The 17,459-nt window shown below is 50.5% G+C and overlaps 1 protein-coding gene across 1 annotated transcript; it reads left to right on the forward strand.

The window, feature by feature from the left end:
* Nucleotides 1-95: 95 nt before the first annotated feature.
* RABL2A (RAB, member of RAS oncogene family-like 2A) lies at nt 96-16,785 on the forward strand. The gene is made up of 8 exons (XM_015407181.1): nt 96-250; nt 3,516-3,545; nt 5,279-5,358; nt 8,224-8,303; nt 9,994-10,105; nt 12,695-12,792; nt 12,929-13,012; nt 16,388-16,785. Exons 1-8 carry the CDS (start codon nt 96-98, stop codon nt 16,466-16,468), a joined length of 720 nt encoding a protein of 239 aa, XP_015262667.1. The 3' UTR covers nt 16,469-16,785.
* Nucleotides 16,786-17,459: the final 674 nt, after the last annotated feature.

The raw sequence follows: 17,459 nt of genomic DNA on the forward strand, positions 1-17,459 counted from the left end.
AGGCCCGAGCGGCGGAGGTAGGCCGCGGGAGGCTCCGGCGGGAGAGGAGGCGGCGGGGCCGGGCCGAGAGGTGGCTGCGGGCGTGGGGCGCCGCCATGGCCCCGGAGGAAGAGGAGGAGGAGCGGGGGGCGCTAGGGGGCGGCGGCGGGGGCGGCGATGCGGGCCCGGAGTTGCCGGACCAGGAGAAGTACGACGCCGCCGAGAACGTCAAGATCATCTGCCTGGGCGACAGCGCCGTCGGCAAGTCCAAGTGCGTGGGCCGGGCGGGGGCCACCTCCCGGGCGGGAGGCGCCGGGAGAGATCTTTTGGGGGGGCAGCAGTGGGAGGGGGCTTCTGCTAGTGTCCCACCGCTGGGCCTCCCGAGGGCTCCTGGTGTTTCTGGCCACCGTGTGACACAGAAGACTGTTGGGCCGCATCATGGGCCATTGGCCCGATCCAAGATGGCTTCTCTTATGCTCTCATGTCTGGGGCAGGAGATGCTCTGTAGTCTTGGTGCTTGGGGGGGGGCAACAGTGGGAGGGGCTTCTAGTGTCCTCCTGGCCCCACTGCTGGACCTCCTGATGGCCCCTGGTGCTTTTGGCCACTGTGTGACACAGAGTGTTGGACTGGATGGGCCATTGGCCTGATCCAACATTGGCATCTCTTATGGTCTTATGTCTGGGGCAAGGGATGCTCTGTATTCTTGGTGCTTCGGGGGGGGGGACGACAGTGGGAGGGCTTCCAGTGTCCTGGCCCCACTGCTGGACCTCCTGATGTCCTCTGGTGTTTCTGGCCACTGTGTGACACAGAGTGTTGGGCTGGATGGGCCAACACTCTGATCCAACCTTGGCTTCTCTTATGTTCTTATGTCTGGGATGCTCTGCCTTCTCGGTGCTTGGGGGTGGGGCAACAGTGGGAGGGCTTCTGGTGTCCTGGCCCCACTGCTGGACCTCCTGATGGCCCCTTCTATTTTTTGGCCACTGTGTGAAAGAGTGAGAGGTGCATCAGTGGCTATTAACCACAAGGTATAGCTAGGGGCTCTGGGGCAAGTGATGCTCTGTCTTCTTGGTGCTTGGGGGGGGCAACAGTGGGAGGGGCTTCCAGTGTCCTGGCCCCACTGGTGGACCTCCTGATGGCACCTGGTACTTTTGGCCACTGTGTGACACAGAGTGTTGAACTGGATGGGCCATTGGCCTGATCCCACATTGGCTTCTCTTATGTTCTCTTATGTCTGCACTCTCCTGGTGAACCCACTGGACTGGGTAGCCTTGGGCCAGCCACGCTCTCTCACCCTAGCCAACCTCGCAGGTTGGTTGTGAGGATAAAATGGAGGAGAGGAGAATGATGGAAGCTGCCTTTGGTCCCCATTGCGGAGGAAGGTGGGGTGCAAAGTAAATAAGTGGGCAATTCTCTGATTCCCCCCTCCTCCTCCACGTGAAGCCTGCTGGGTGACCATGGGCCAGTCACAGTTCTCTCAGAGAAGGGTTTTTAGTTTTTTGAGGGAGTGAACAAACATGTGGACAAGGGGGATCCAATAGATATTGTTTACCTTGACTTCCAGAAAGCTTTTGATAAAGTTCCTCATCAAAGGCTCCTAAGTAAGCTCAAAAATCATGGGATAAAAGGACAAGTCCTTTTATGGATCAAAAACTGGCTAATTAATAGAAAACAGAGAGTGAGTATAAATGGGCAATTTTCTCAGTGGAGGGTGATAAGCAGTGATCAGTACTTGGTCCACTGCTTTTTAACTTGTTCATTAATGATTTGGAGTTGGGAGTAAGCAGTGAAGTGGCTAAATTTGCGGCTGATATGAAGTTGTTCAGGGTGGTGAAAACCAGGGAGGATTGTGAGGCACTCCAAAGGGATCTGTCGAGGATAGGTGAGTGGGCGTCAGCGTGGCAAATGGGGTTCAGTGTGGCCAAGTGCAAGGTAATGCACGTTGGAGCCAAAAATCCCAAGTATAAATACACGTTGATGGGGAGGAATTAGGCGGAGACTGACCAAGAGAGAGATCTTGGAGTCGTAGTAGATAACTCACTGAAAATGTCGAGACAGTGTGCGACTGCAATAAAAAAGGCCAACGCTATGCTGGGGATTATTAGGAAGGGAATTGAAAACAAATCAGCCAGTATCATAATGCCCCTGTATAAATCGATGGTGCGACCTCATTTGGAGTACTGTGTGCAGTTCTGTTTACCACACCTCAGAAAGGATCTTATAGCAATGGAAAAAGTGCAGAAAAGGGCAACTCGAATGATAAAAGGGTTGGAACACTTTCCCTATGAGGAAAGGTTAAAGCGTTTGGGGCTCTTTAGCTTGGAGAAACGACGGCTGAGGGGGTGACACGATTGAGGTTATGCGTGGGATAGAGCAGGGACAGACCCCAACTCAGAGGTGACACCCCTGCATTTCATCCCAGCACCCATCACTTCCAGGGCTGCAAAAGAGAAGGGCTGCCCGTTGCCCTTGGCAGGTCTGGTGCTTGTCATAGAATCATAGAATGTTAGAGTTGGAAGGGACTTTGCAGGTCATCTAGTCCAACCCCCTGTGCTCTGCAAGGAGCATAGCCGAAAGACAGCCCTACAACATATCCAAAAGATGCCCAGCCTCCGCTTGAAAGCGTCCAGCAAAGGAACATCCACCACCTCCAGAGGCCGTCTGTTCCACTGCTCAACCACTCTTACAGTTAGGAAGTTTCTCTTGATATTAAGCCGGTAACGACTCCCTTGTAATTTCTACCCATTTGATCTTTCTTGAAATCCGGAGCAAGAGAGAATAGATCTGCTCCAGTTTGGTGGAGAGAGCCAGTTTGGTGTAGTGGTTAAGTGTGCGGACTCTAATCTGGGAGAACCGGGTTTGATTCCACACTCCTCCACTTGCACCTGCTGATGTGACCTTCGGTCAGTCAAAAGCTCTGGCACAGCTGTCCTTGAAAAAGAGCAGTTTGTGTCAGAGCTCTCTCAGCCCCACCCACCTCACAGGGTGTCTGTTGTGGGGAGGGGAAGGGAAAGGAGTTTGTAAGCCGCTCTGAGACACCTTTGGGTAGTGAAGGGCAGGGTATAAATCCAATCTCTTCTTCTCTTCTTTTTCTTCTACCTGACAGCCCTTCAAATACTTGAAGACTGCAATCATGTCCCCTCTAAGCCTTCTCTTTCCCAGGCTGAACAGACCCAGCTCTTTCAGCCTTTCCTCGTAAGACTTGGATTCCAGCCCTCTCACCCTCCTGGTTGCCCCTCTTCGAGCTTGTCAACATCCTTCCTAAAATGTGGTGCCCAAAACTGGACACGGTACTCCTGGTGAGGCCTGACCATAACAGAAGGCCTGTCATAGCCAGGCCGGTGGCTGGGTGGCCTGACTGGGCATAAAAGGGTATCCTCCGCTGAATGCCCTCTGGTTCTTGTGGCACGCTTCCTCCTGGTTGCTTGAGTAGCCAACCCTCTTGAGCGAGAAGGCCTTTCTTCTACTCTTTCTCGCTGCTGGGATGTTGTAAATGGGGCTAATTGCTTACCGGTCTTCTTCTTTCTCTCTGCTTTTAGATTGATGGAGCGGTTTCTCCTGGATGGCTTGTATCCTTTGAGGCTTTGTGACAGGCATGCTTGGCGAAGGGGAAATCATTCATTTTTTAATTTAAATTGAATTGAGTAGCTATAGGTACCGTTTTGGTTGACGTATCCACACACTTATCTGCTTTATAAATAAAAGCCGAATGGTGGTGGCACTTCTCTAGAACATTCCACACGCTCCAAAATCAGTTTGCTCTCTGATCTGTCATTCAGAGGGTCTCCCTATCCACTGGCTACTTTGCCTGAGTCCTGCCTCCAACATTCTAAACATTTTGCATATGCAGCCTCATTGGCCTCTGCCTCGGAACACAGAGGTCGTTTGCATATGCGACTTGATTGGCTTTTGCCTCCAACATTCTAAACGGTTTGCTCTTCTGAGGTAAAATGTGTCCAATCTCCAGGTGAGGGCTGGAGATCCCTCAGAATTACAACTGCTTTCCAGACGGCAGAGATCAGTTCCCCTGCAGAAAATGGTGGGCTCTGTCTCCTTATATGCTGCTGAGGTGGCCCCCGTATGACAGCCAATGTGACGTAGCAGTCAGGGCTTCAGAGCACGGGAGAGGCTGGAGGTGTGTGGGGGGTGGAAAGCTGAAGAGTGAGGGGGAAATAAAGGTAAGTTGATGATTGGCTGGGAAGGAGATAGGGTTGCCAACTCCCGGTGGGAAATTCCTGGAGATGTGAGGGATGGAGCCTGGAGAGGGTGAGGTTTCAGGAGGCATGGGACCTTGGACAGGTACAGAGCCATAGACTCCACCCTCCAAACCAACCATTCCCTTCTGGGGAACCATCGTTGCCAATCTTCAGGTGAGGGCTGGAGATCACTCAAAATTACAGCTGTTTCCACTGAGTGGAATTACACTGAGTCCACCATTTTCTCCAGAGGAACTGATCTCTGCTACCTAAAGATAAGTTCCTCTGGAGAAAATGGTGGACTCAGTGTCATTATACCCTGCTGAGGTCGCCACAGCAAATTGACACTGAGTGTCCAAGGCTGGAGCACCTGCCCAGAGCCTCTTTCTAGAGGTGGTTGTATTTATTTCCACAACGGGCCTTTTTCCTAGTCTTCAATAATACAGAAGCATGTACACCTGCATTCCTTCTCTGAGCAGTGTTGGAAAAATTGGCAAAATAGTTAAATATTCAGAGATTGCAATGGATCTTTGCTTCACTGGAGGCGTTTTCTTCTATGTAAAAATCTTTATTTCTAAGGGAAGGGTTCACAGGAAATCTACAAAACAATAAAGACACCTGAGGCTGTGTCTTTGCACTTTGACCACACAGTCTACCAACAATGGAGATTCTTCTTCTTGACCCCTAAAAGGAAATCACCTGAATACATTAACCAATGATTATAAGTAAACAGATTTCAGTTTCACTGGCTTTGTTTCCATTGGCTCTGTGCCAGGTTTCTTTCCAGGTCAGTCTAAACAATAGCCCACAAGGTAAGCACATTAACCCTATAATGACTGAATTTCAGACCTTGCAACACACATATTTCCTACAGGCAGAAGGGAGAAAGCATCATGTACAGAGAGAGAGATAATACATCTCTGTGACCTTCTGGCTTGTGAGTTCAGCAAGGGCTCACTGGAGCTTTATCTTAAGAATCTGACGTGAACTGTGGGTCTCTACTGGACTTCATGGTCACGTTGCCTCTGCAGGGGGTTTCTTTCCCCTTAAAATAACCTCCTCTGCAGTTCTCACCTTTGTAGGCATCTCCTTGACCACTTTCTCAGCCAGCCTCAGCAGTTGTCTACTTTTGCCTTGACGCTCTACAAGCACACGGCCACCGTGGATGGCAAGAAAGTCCTCGTGGGTAAGACCTTGTAGGGCACGGCAGCCACCGTGAAGTACAAGGAAAGGCAGGATGTAAATGTTTTAATAAATACGGGGGCTGAAGGCCAAACCTCCTGCTTTGGTTTGGTTTGGTTTGGTAATGGCTTTTACATACACGTATGTTGTCTCACATTTAAATGGTTGCAGTCCATTTTAAACATTTTTAAATGAAAAGGGCAAGAGTCCAGTTGCACCATGAGGACTGAACAAAATTTGTGTCAGGGTGTGAGCTTTCACGAGTCACTGCTCACTTCAGATCTGAAGAAGTGAGCCATGATGCCCGAAAGTTCACACCCTGCCACTAATTTTGTTAGTCTCTAAAGTGCTCCTGGACTCGTTCTCTTTTCTACTGCTACAGACAAACACAGGTTGCGGTCACACGGAGCATTAGCCATGCTACAGAGACGGAAGAGAGGGGATTTTCCGAGCGCGATCAAACCGCAACATCTGGGAAGCGTAGAGCACCCATGGCGAAGCCGAGGCTTCCCGCCGAAGATCCACCGTAAAAAACTAGTACCTCCGAGGTACTAGTTTCTGGAAACCGCGGGGCAAGGGCGGGCGTCTGATCACGTTTCCGGTGGTACCTCGTGGCATCCGGCGCCCGCCCAGTCGCGAAAAGGTTTTTTTTTCCCAAGTCTCCACGGGATGCGCACAAGCACCCAACGGCGCATGCGCACACTTCAGTTAAAGAAAACACACAACCCCCGCCGCGCCGCTTCTTTGCCGTGCCGCAGGATTGACGTATGATCGGCACCTCCCCCCAAACCATGGGACGTCGGCGGGACGTTTGATCCGGCGGCCGCGCGGTAGTTCTCTCCGGGGCAAACAGCCACGCCTCCCCCCGCGATATCTGGCCCGTGTGACCAGGGCCACAGCTACCTATCTTGGGCCCTGGTCACACGGGCCGGATAACGCGGCAGGGAGGCGTGACTACTTGCGGCGCCACAATTTAACGTGCCATAACGTAATCCCACACGTCGGCAGCATGCCATGGTTCCTTCCCTCCGTGTCAACAAGGCGCCGGAGGGAAAAGGGGCCCCCGTGTCAACGAGGGGCCGGCGTGATCACACTGACGCATTTCCGGAGGCAGCCCGTGGCAAACCGGTTCCTACTACCTTCGACCAGGTATTTTTTAACTCCACATTTTCAGTGATATGCCACAGGTTGGCCACAGATGCGCTCCACTTGCCAGATGTTGCAGTGTGATCACGCCTGGAAACTCCGCCATTTGATCGTGGCTCTTCCGCGGCAAATTCGCCGTGTGAATGGGGCCTTGAGGTATTTAAACGGAAAGGCAGTGAATAAGTGCATCAGATAAATGAATTAAATACGGTTCAGTCAGAGGGTGAACATGAAATTCCCGACCTGTTTTGAAAATCTGCCTGGGAATCTGCAGAAAGATGAGTCGTTGGATAGTTTTGTGTAAAGAACTCTCACCAAAAAATAGTCACGTTAAGTGAAAATGTTACCCCCTTATAAGCTCAGAAAGCGGGGGGGGGGGGGGGGATGACGACGACTTGTTTCCAGGAAAATAAAAAATGATCAAGGACAATAAAAATAAATGTCATTCAAAAAACTTTTTAAATCAAAAAAATGGCATGATACATATAAATATTGCTTAGATGCATTCATACAGAGATTGGATTTGGCTGTTTCAAAGTATAATAGCATAGACCTCTAAGACTATCTAGGGGCTGCGGTGGCTTAGAGGTTAAGACATTGAACTGCAGACCGGAATGTCTGTAGTTTGGTGGTTTGAAACCCGAGTGCCGCGTGACGGAGTGAGCTCCCATCTCCGGCCGCAGCTCCTGCCAACCGAGCAGTTCGAAAGCAAGAAACTGCAAGTAGATAAATAGGTGCCGCTTCGGTGGGAAGGTAACAGTATTCCGTGCACCTCGGCGTTTAGTCATGCCGGCCACATGACCACGGAGAAGTCTCCGGACAGCGCTGGCTCTTTGGCTTGGAAACGGAGATGAGCACCACAACCCTAGAGTTGGATTCGACTAGCTTTTGAGCAAGGGGTAAGAAGAAAGAAAGCCCCTCCCGTCTACACCAGCAGAACCACCTTCTTTTAAAATCAGGCCCCTGTGCTTTTTCTGGCAAGACGGGGAGCCCTGCATATAAATGGGACCAATTTCCTACCTGGTGGGAGGGGAGCTGCCATTGAACTTTCAACCTGGGACGTATAAGTCAGATATACAGCTGCCCCAGCGGAACACTTATTTCAGCTGGAGAGCCCAAGGGCCTTCACTCTCACTAGATGGCAAGACCTCCCAACAGCGCTGGTAGCAGGGTGTTATAAAAAGATTCCTTTGAATGAAAGATTATGTCCCTGTGGCAGTGGCGAGACAGAACCAACAGCACATGTCCTTCTTTACTGCCCTTTTTATCAAATGAATCGCTCAGAATTTATCTCCCCCCTGCTCAGTCGAAACTCTGGGTGTTCAAATCCGGGCTATGTTAAAATATTGGCTCCTGGGAGAAAACCCGCCAGTGGCTGCGCTTTGTGTGACCTTCTGTGCAGCAGCCTGCAAAACTCGACTGAACGTTCAAGAAAGTAAGGAAACACAGAGCACGACATGCCAGTGTAATTTTATAAATTTTAAGTCTTAAAGTTTAAAATCCTTCTCTTATGCATCATTGGAATGTTATTTACAATTACTTATACAAAGTTTATTATAGTTCTATCTGACACTTTTAACGATTTTGGGCGAGGACTATTGCATATTTTATTCCGTGTTTCATACTGGTGTAATACCGTAATAAATGACTTTTGACTTTGAGTCCGCCTGGGACACAGCTCTTTCCCCCCTGCTCCAACAAACTTCCGGCTTCTGCTTTTCAGATTTCTGGGACACGGCTGGGCAGGAGCGCTTCCACAGCATGCACGCCTCTTACTACCACAAGGCCCACGCTTGTATCATGGTAAGGGTTAGTCAGTTGGTGCAGCGCATGAGCTGGCGACCTGCAAGTGTGCAAACTGGATCGGCAGGGATTGGGGGGGGGGGATGAGAGTGCCCCATGAGCCACGGAGTGGAGACTGTACTGGTTGCCCTAACTGACGATCTCCGTAGGCATCTGGATCGGGGTGGTGTGGCGGCACTGTTGTTTTTGTTAGATCTGTCGGCTACTTTTGATACGGTCGACCATCAGTTGCTGACCCATTGTCTCGCCGACGCGGGGATTCAGGGGCTTGCCCTTCAATGGCTGGCCTCTTTTCTCTAGGGTCGGGGACAAAGGGTGGCGATAGGGGATCAGCGGTCCCGGAGGTGGCCCCTCGAATGTGGGGTACCTCAGGGGGCAGTGCTATCCCTGATGCTGTTTAACATCTACGTGCGCACCCTTCCCAGATTGCCCGGAGCTGTGGGCTTGGGTGTCATCAATATGCAGATGACACCCAGCTATATCTGATGTTGGGCGGCCAATTGGAGTCCAATCCAGATGACCTTCACTGGGCATTACAGGCCGTGGCTGGTTGGCTCAGACTTAGTCGGCTGAAATTAAACCCGGCAAAGACGGAGGTCCTGGGTCTGAGTCGGACCGGTCTGGGGTTGGGGCTCCCTCTCCCAACCTTTGATGGGGCGCCATTGGGACCAGCGTCGGAGGTTAGGAGTTCGGGAGTGCTCCTGGACTCCTTGTTATCAATGGAGGCCCAGGTAGCAGCCACTGCCAAGTCGGCCTTTTACCATCTTCGGCTGGTGCGGCAGTTGGTCCCCTTCCTCGACCGCGATGACCTGGCTACAGTGATCCATGCGATGGTCACCTCGAGGCTAGACTACTGTAACGCTCTCTACATGGGGCTGCCTTTGTTGCAAATCCGGAAGCTGCAACTAGTGCAGAATGCTGCAGCCAGGCTATTGATGGGTCTTCCTATACGAGACCACATCCAGCCTGTGCTGAAAGCACTGCACTGGTTGCCTATAGCGTACCGGATTTGCTTCAAAGTGCTGGTTGTTACCTTTAAAGCCCTATATGGCCAGAGTCCGGCCTACCTAAGGGACCGCCTTTCCCCACATGTTCCCCCAAGGGCACTACGGTCGGGGAATCAAAATCTACTGGATGTCCCAGGCCCCAAGACTGTCAAATTCGCGAGTTTGCCAGTTATATTTACAAGTTCCTTTTATCAGCAACAGTTCAAAATAACCAGAAACCTATTTTGTTCTTTAATAAATCAATCATTTTTTGTTTAAACTTATCCCAGCAATCGGAATAGTCCTTCCTCAGGGACACATAGTCCTCTGAAGTGCCCAGACCCTAGGTCATTCTACCAAAAGAGAGAGATTTGGAATTTTTAATTCCTGGTGGCGGCAGAAATCTACCAAGTTTATGTACACAGCGAGTGCTTTAAAGGTAAAACCGTCTCCCCTATAAGCGAGGACGCCACAGGGCCGCAGCCCAGTTCAATCATGCTCCATCCTTTCTCGTCCCCTTCTTTTTTTCCCTGGGAAATAACCGGCAAGGGTCTTTCTGAGCTGCTTCTGCATGCTTCCCAGCCCCCTGCCGGTACCCAAAGAGGGCCTGCCATGCCCTTTGTAGTCCAAGGGTCCATCCAGCAGGTTCAGCCCTGGGCAGCTGTGACAGACCCCCCTCCTTCTCTAACTGGCTGTCTTGCAAGGTCTTTGATGTCCAGAGGAAGGTCACCTACAAGAACCTGAGCAACTGGTACAAGGAGCTGCGCGAGTTCCGTCCGGAGATCCCCTGCATCGTGGTTGCAAACAAGATCGACGGTAGGTCTCCTCCTGTATCTGAGCTTCATGGGGCTGCCCAGGGGGATTGAGGTGGGGAGTCACGCAGGGAGCTGATTCAGCCCTTGGTCAGGCGTGGTTTGAAATTATGGAATTGCACCTGAAGTTGGAAACTGGGCTTTTACTGTTAGAGGTGTTACATCTGATGGCGCCTGGTATTTTTGTTAGAGTTCGACTGGATGGGCCATTGACCTGATCCAGCATTGGCTTCTCTTACGTTCTCTTATCTTGAAATAGCTGAGTGAGTCAGACGGATTGAAGGACTTTTATTATGTTTTAAAAATGTATAAGAACGTAAGAACACAAGAGAAGCCAGTGTTGGATCAGGCCAGTGGCCCATCCAGTCCAACACTCTGTGTCACACAGTGGCCAAAAGTACCAGGTGCCCTCAGGAGGTCCATCAGCGGGGCCAGGACACTAGAAGCCCTCCCACTGTTGCCCCCCCCCCCATCAGCACCAAGAAGACAGAGCATCACTTGCCCCAACCTGAGAGTTCCTGTCTATACCTTGTGGCTAATAGCCACTGATGGACCTCTGCTCCATATGGTTATCTAATTCCCTCTTATAAGAACATAAGAGAAGCCCATGTTGGATCAGGCCAGTGGCCCATCCAGTCCAACACTCTGTCACACAGTGGCCAAAAGTACCAGGTGCCCTCAGGAGGTCCATCAGCGGGGCCAGGACACTAGAAGCCCTCCCACTGTTGCCCCCCCCCCATCAGCACCAATAATACAGAGCATCACTTGCCCCAGCCTGAGCGTTCCTATCTATACCTTGTGGATCTGTGTCACACAGTGGCCAAAAACCCCAGGTGTCATCAGGAGGGCCAGGCTAGAAGACCCCCCCCTGTTGTCCCCCCCCCCCATCAGCACCAAGAATACAGAGCATCACTTGCCCCAGCCTGAGCGTTCCTATCTATACCTTGTGGCTAATAGCCACTGATGGACCTCTGCTCCATATGGTTATCTAATTCCCTCTTATAAGAACATAAGATAAGCCAATGTTGGATCAGGCCAATGGCCCATCCCGTCCAACACTCTGTCACACAGTGGCCAAAAGTACCAGGTGCCATCAGGAGGTCCACCAGTGGGGCCAGGACACTAGGAGCCCTCCCACTATTCCCCTCCCCCAAGCACCAGGAATACAGAGCATCACTTGCCCCAGACATAAGAAGTTCTCGGAGCAGTTCTGCGACTTTTTTAGAGTGTGTCACCATTAATTTACCTCGTTTATCGTCTTTCTTGCTGAGACTCAGGGCAGTTTACAAAATATAAAATTCAGTTCAAACAAATAGCAGAGACCTCCACAAGGACTAGAACTATAGAACTGGAAAACAGCACAAGCAAAATGGGCCTGACATACTTTAAGCAATGCAGAAAATGTATGACAAAGGGTCATGCTTTTAAAATAATTACAGTTTATTCCTATTTATTTATTAGTAGTAATTTTTTAAAAAAATGATTACTTTTTTTAGGGCAAACTGGTGACTCTCAATACTGTTCGTAGTTTTTTCTTACGGTTTTAACTCCCATTAGGACCATCTTGGCTGAGAAGGTGGGGTAAAAAAGGTGGCTTAAAATCAACCCACTGTTGTTAACCGATTAAAATTATAAACAATCCAACTGAAAATGTATTGATCCAACCACAAGTATATAAGTATATTAAAATTTAACAGTAGCCCAATGAATTCTAAAGAAATAGCACTTCGGAAATATTTAATCAGCTCAAACATCTTAAGGAACAGGAGGGAAATGAGTCCTCTCTCGTGTATATCTGCCACAGACCATTAAAGACTTTGAAAGTTAGTGCCTCCAACTTGCATTGGGCCTAAAAGCATAGATACCCAATTACAATGGAGAGCCAGCGTTACGTAGTTTCATCTGCTCACATCATGCAGCTTTTCCAGAAACATTTTTTTTTAAAACAGCCCAGGTGAACATCTAGATCAGGGGTTTTGAACTCATTGGTTATGAGGGCCGTAGCTGACATAAATGAGACCTTGTCGGGCCGGGCCATATGTGTCATAAAATGTAATGCCAGTTAGCAGAGATATAAACTTTATAAAGGACACAAACACAAAGGGTTTTTTTTTTACTTAAAATAAAAACATGCTTAAAACATTAGCTCTGTAAGCTGCAAACCTACTTTTGATTTATTGCCATTCACCACAGAAATGTCATGCTCAGAGTTCTGAGTCTAGGACCCAGGGTAAAACATGAAATGGCTGAGTGATTAAGAGAGTCTGGTGAAGCAAGCTGTAATGCAGCAGCAGCAGCAGCAGAACAGGAAGCAGGAGACGGCCAGTTCCACCGAGGGCTGATGGAAGCCCTCTGAGGGCCTTATTCGGCCCCTGGGCCGCATGTTTGACACCCCTGATCTAGATCATCCCTGGAATTGCTGATCATGCACCACTTGTTTAGGTTGCGAGGGAAGGAGGAAGCTGGGTGTGTCCTGCATGAGAAACGGCTGTTTTCAGTGTTGCGTTTGTGCACACCTTTTCCTGGTGGTTGGGGTTCGGATGGTGTCCCTTCCCAGCAAGAAATGTTCCCCCTTTTTTGTTTCCTCCTGCAGCTGACATGAAAATGACTCAGAAGAGTTTCAGCTTTGCACGGAAGTTCAACCTGCCCTTTTATTTCGTTTCTGCTGCAGACGGCACCAATGTGGTGAAGGTGCGTGAGGGCAGCTGCCCAGGAGGAGGGTGTTCCCTGGGCCGTGGGGGGTGGGGCTTCCCAGGGGTGCAGCAGGGAAAGAAATCGAAGTCCCAGCATGCCCTTGGAACTGACTGGCTTGTTCCTTCTTCCTCAGGTCTTCAGTGATGCCATCAAGCTGGCTGTTGGATACAAGAAGAATTCAAGCGACTTTATGGACGAAGTCCTGGAGGAACTAGAAGTAAGAGACCCATGGGACCACCCTTACCTGTAGTCATATTGGCCAGTGCTCCTCCCCCCTCCAGTCCCTGGGAAAGCAAGCTAGTAGCTGGGCTTCAAGTTTGAAGCCAGCAGCAACAACGGCCTTGCAAGCTGCAATGGCATGTGCAAATGCATTGCAGTGAGTGGCTGTATGTAAGGTCCCTCTTCCCCCTCCCTCCTGGAAAACAGAGCAAAGGGCGGGAAAAAGACAGAATGGCAGGAAAGAGAAGGTAAGTGCAGCCCTTTAAAGTTTAAACTCCCCCTCCAGCCTGTATTCGGTAATGCCAAAAATGCCGAATAAAAGCATTTTGTATTCGGCTGCCGAATAAAAGCACTCTGTATTCGGCAGCCGAATCAGATCAGAGATTCTGATTTGGCTTGCTGAATACCTGAAAAATGCAGAAAAGGCATTTTTCGTTTTTTTCCCCAGTTCAACTCTACTGAATGCACACCCCTACTCCCTGGTCTGCTAACGCAGTGGAACTGCAGCTTTTGGTCCCCCTGGTGAACTGGTTCTGTGGTTTTGGTTCCCTTGTTTATCACTCCTTTAACCCCAAGTGGCAGCTCCAGATGGTGGACATGGTCTCCCTTGGTTTATCCAGCCCTATTGGTCCCCCAGTGAACTTCTTGGCTGAGCAGGGATTTGAACCTGAGTCTCCCCTAGTCTAGCCCAGGCACCGCACCGCCCCGGCTGACCATTTCCCATAGACCGCTGTTCAGTGCTGCTCTGAAACCAGTCTACACCTGCAGTGGCTTCTGCTTCTGATGGGACTGTGGCTCAGTGTAAGAGCCTCTGCTTGGCATGCAGAAGGTTCCAGGTTCAATCCCCGGCATCCTTAGCTAAAAGGATCTGGTGTGAGATGATGTGGAAGACCCCAGCCCGAGACCCTGGACAGCTGCTGCCAGTCTGAGCAGACACTACCGACCACGATGGACCCAGGGGGTCTGATTCAGTAGAGGGCAGCTTCCTGTGTCCGTGGATTATGCTGCTTTGGGAGGGGCCGTGGCTCAGTGGTAGGGCCTGTGCTTGGCATGCAGGAGGTCCCAGGTTCAGTCCTTGGCATCTCCAGTTAAATAGACAAGGTAGTCAGGGGCATGTAAGTTGTTAACCCGAGACCCTGGAGAGCTGCTGCCAGTCGGGTAGACAGAACGGACCGTGAAGGACCCGGGGGGTCTGATGCAGGATAAGACAGTGTCGTGTATGTGACTGTGGGTGGTGGAGAGCTCCTTCCTTTGCTTTGCTCCATGGTCTTGGTTGCCCCTCTGTGTTCCTTTGCAGCCCTTCTCTCTCTGTAAACAAAATTACACCAAAAACAGACCATCAAACGTTACATAGCTCTCTAGTAAGCACTTTTTAACATGAATTATACAATACAGTAACTTTCATCACTTATCGTGTCGCAAGAACCCTTGTAAGAATACATTTTCGAACAGTAGCAGGCTGGGTCCGCATTATTGAAGTCTTGCTCATTCAGGTTGGGTTCCAAACAGGAACCGTTGAAAGTATAGCTGTAGGAAGCAAGATGAAGAATTCATCAAACGAAACAACCTTCCATCCGGAGTGGGGGGGTGGGTGTTTCCTGCTGTTTTGTAAATCAGTCAGTGGAGGTAGTGCTGCTGTTTTGTGTATCAGTCTTTGGAACTGTTCCAGGTTGGTGCAGTGGTTAAGTGCGCGGACTCTAATCTGGGAGAGCCGGGTTTGGTTCCCCACTTCTCCACTTGCACCTGCTGGATGACCTTGGGCAAGCCATAGTTCTGGCACAGCTGTCCTTGAAAAAAGAGCAGTTTCTGTCAAGAGCTCTCTCAGCCCCACCGACCTCACAGGGTGTCTGTTGTGGGGAGGGGAAGGGAAGGGAGTTTGTAAGCCGCTCTGAGACACTTTTGGGTCGTGAAGGGCGGGGTATAAATCCAATCTCTTTTTCTTCTTCTGTTTCATCCATACATACTTGTCTAATGGATGCAAACAATCTAGAAGGGATCTTCTCCTCCAATTCAGAAAAAGAAAAGTCATTGCTTCAAGAATTTTGTAACAAATGTTGCAATTCTAGTGCTATCTTGTTTGTTGCGTTGAGCAGAGAAAACTTTTAGATTAATGCATATTTCTTAACCACAGATGTTGGTCAAGTGTGTATAAATTTAAATGAATGCACTGCATGTTGCGATAAGTGATGAATCGCCCAGAGTCAGACACAGCGGAATGGCTAACAACAGCAAGTGATGAAAGTTATTTTATTGTATAATTCATGTTAAAAAGTGTTTAATAGAGAGCTATATGGTGTATTTATTTATTTATTTCGATTTATATCCTGCCTTGCCTGCACAGGCAGGCTCAAGGCGGTGTACAATGGGTTAAGAACATAAGAACATAAGAGACGCCAATGTTGGATCAGGCCAAAGGCCCATCCAGTCCAACACCCTGTGTCACACAGTGGCCAGAAATACCAGGTGCCATCAGGAGGTCCACCAGTGGGGCCAGGACATTAGAAGCCCTCCCACTATTGACCCCCCCAAGTACCAAGAAGACAGAGCATCACTTGCCCCAGAGCCCCTATCTATACAAAATACAATAAAACACAGGTGCAAAATGCAGTACTATAAAATTCCACATAAACAACGATATACAAAAGTGCAGTTAAGTGCAGATGGCAATTGCTGTAAGATGGTCCAGTGTAGCTAGGCCAGTATCCAAAGTTGTTCTTAATTCCGGTAACAGATCAGTTTTTAATAGCTGACTCATCAGTGGCGGCTCCTAATCGAAGGCCTGGTGGAAGAGCTCCGTTTTAAAGGCCCTGCGGAACTGTAGGGGGTCTCGCAGGGCCCTGTTGTCTTCCACCAGTGTGGAGCCACCACTGAAAAGGCCCTGGCTCTGGTGACAGCCAATCTGGCGTCTTTCGGACCAGGGGGAGTCAGGCGGTTTTGCGACCCCGACCTCAGTGCTCTCTGGGGGACATGTGGGGAAAGGCGGTCCCTCAAGTAGGTAGGTATATAACGTTTGATGGTCTGTTTTCAGTGTAATTTGGTTTATTGTGTTTACCTACTCACACCGGACTCCCCTTTTGCGTCTGCGTTGCCCTTCTCTCTCTGGAAGCAGCTGCAGTGGCGCGACATCCAGGGGGCACCCAGTATCGTTGCCCCCTCTAGCCGTGAAAGTGGGGGCACTCTTTGCCAGCATGAGCCGGCAGCTCTCTCTCCTCTCTCAGGGTGGGGGATGAGGCTCGTGTGATGATTATCGGGTCTAGCAGAAGTGGTGAGGGAAAGCTTGAGGAGTGCCCTATTGATTGTTTTACAGACGGGTGCATCGGTGCCTGGGGTTTGCTCTCCACCACTCGTCTTTCTCCTCCCATGTTCCCTGCAGAATTTTGAGCTGGGGAAGAAAGGGGAGGATTCGTTTGACAAAGAGGAAGATGGCCCGGAAGACGGGTCCCCGTCGACCTGAGTCCTGGGAGCACGGAAGCGGGTTCCACAGCTCCCCGTCGCAAGTGCCGACAGATCCTCAAGAGAGGGCCCTGCATCGAGGGGACTGGCCGCCCTGCCTTCCACGCTCAGGATGGAGAGGTGGCTCGGCGGAGACCTGTTCTGCCGTTCCACGGGCTCGTGGTGCGGACGGCCGAGAAGAGACATTGGAGCAGCGGCCCATTGGAAACGGTGGGGGTACAGTTCGGTGGGGCGTGGGGCAGTGGATGCCCCTGGCCCACCCCTTCTGAGCACAACCCATTGTAGATGGCATCCAGTTTAAGAAATAAATGCCGAAGGACTGGCAGCAGAGTGTCGATGGTTCTCCTTGTCGCGTCCTGAGGCCACAGAGGTCGCCTTCCAGGTATCTTCTGGGGGGGGTCATCTAGCAGTTGCTGGTCAGATGCTGGGGCACCCCCCAAGCAGGGCATGAATGCAGGCAGTGGCCATCTCTGACGTCTGCTTTTGAGAGGTAGTTCTCAGGACAAGTAGTCCCCATACCTGACCTTCAGGGCTGTGCTTTTGAAGCCGCTTTCAAGGAAGCACTAGTGGCTGCTTCTGTGGTCGCTAATTCCCAAAGACGTTATGTGGGCACTCAGGCGTTTCTCTCCCTTCCACACCATTCCATCCCAGGCCAGTTCTGCCCCATCCTTCCTACATCGGTTTGGTGTCATGGCTAAGTGCGCGGACTCTAATCTGGGAGAACCAGGTTTGATTCCCCACTCCTCCACTCGCAGCTGCTGGATGACCTTGGGCAAGCCGTAGTTCTGATGAGAGCTGTCCTTGAAAAAGAGCCGTTTCAATCAGAGCTCTCTCAGCAGCCCCACCTGCCTCACAGGGTGTCTGCTGTGGGGAGGGGGAAGGGAAAGGAGATTGTCAGCCACTCAGACTCATTCGGGTAGTGAAGGACGGGGCATAAATCCAATCTCCTCCTCCTTCATATCATCCCAATGCCAATTCCTTCCTCCCCCTGC

The sequence above is a fragment of the Gekko japonicus genome, unplaced genomic scaffold (genome assembly GCF_001447785.1).
Source record: "Gekko japonicus isolate JY-2015 unplaced genomic scaffold, Gekko_japonicus_V1.1 scaffold4712, whole genome shotgun sequence".
In the NCBI taxonomy this organism is placed as follows: domain Eukaryota; kingdom Metazoa; phylum Chordata; class Lepidosauria; order Squamata; family Gekkonidae; genus Gekko; species Gekko japonicus.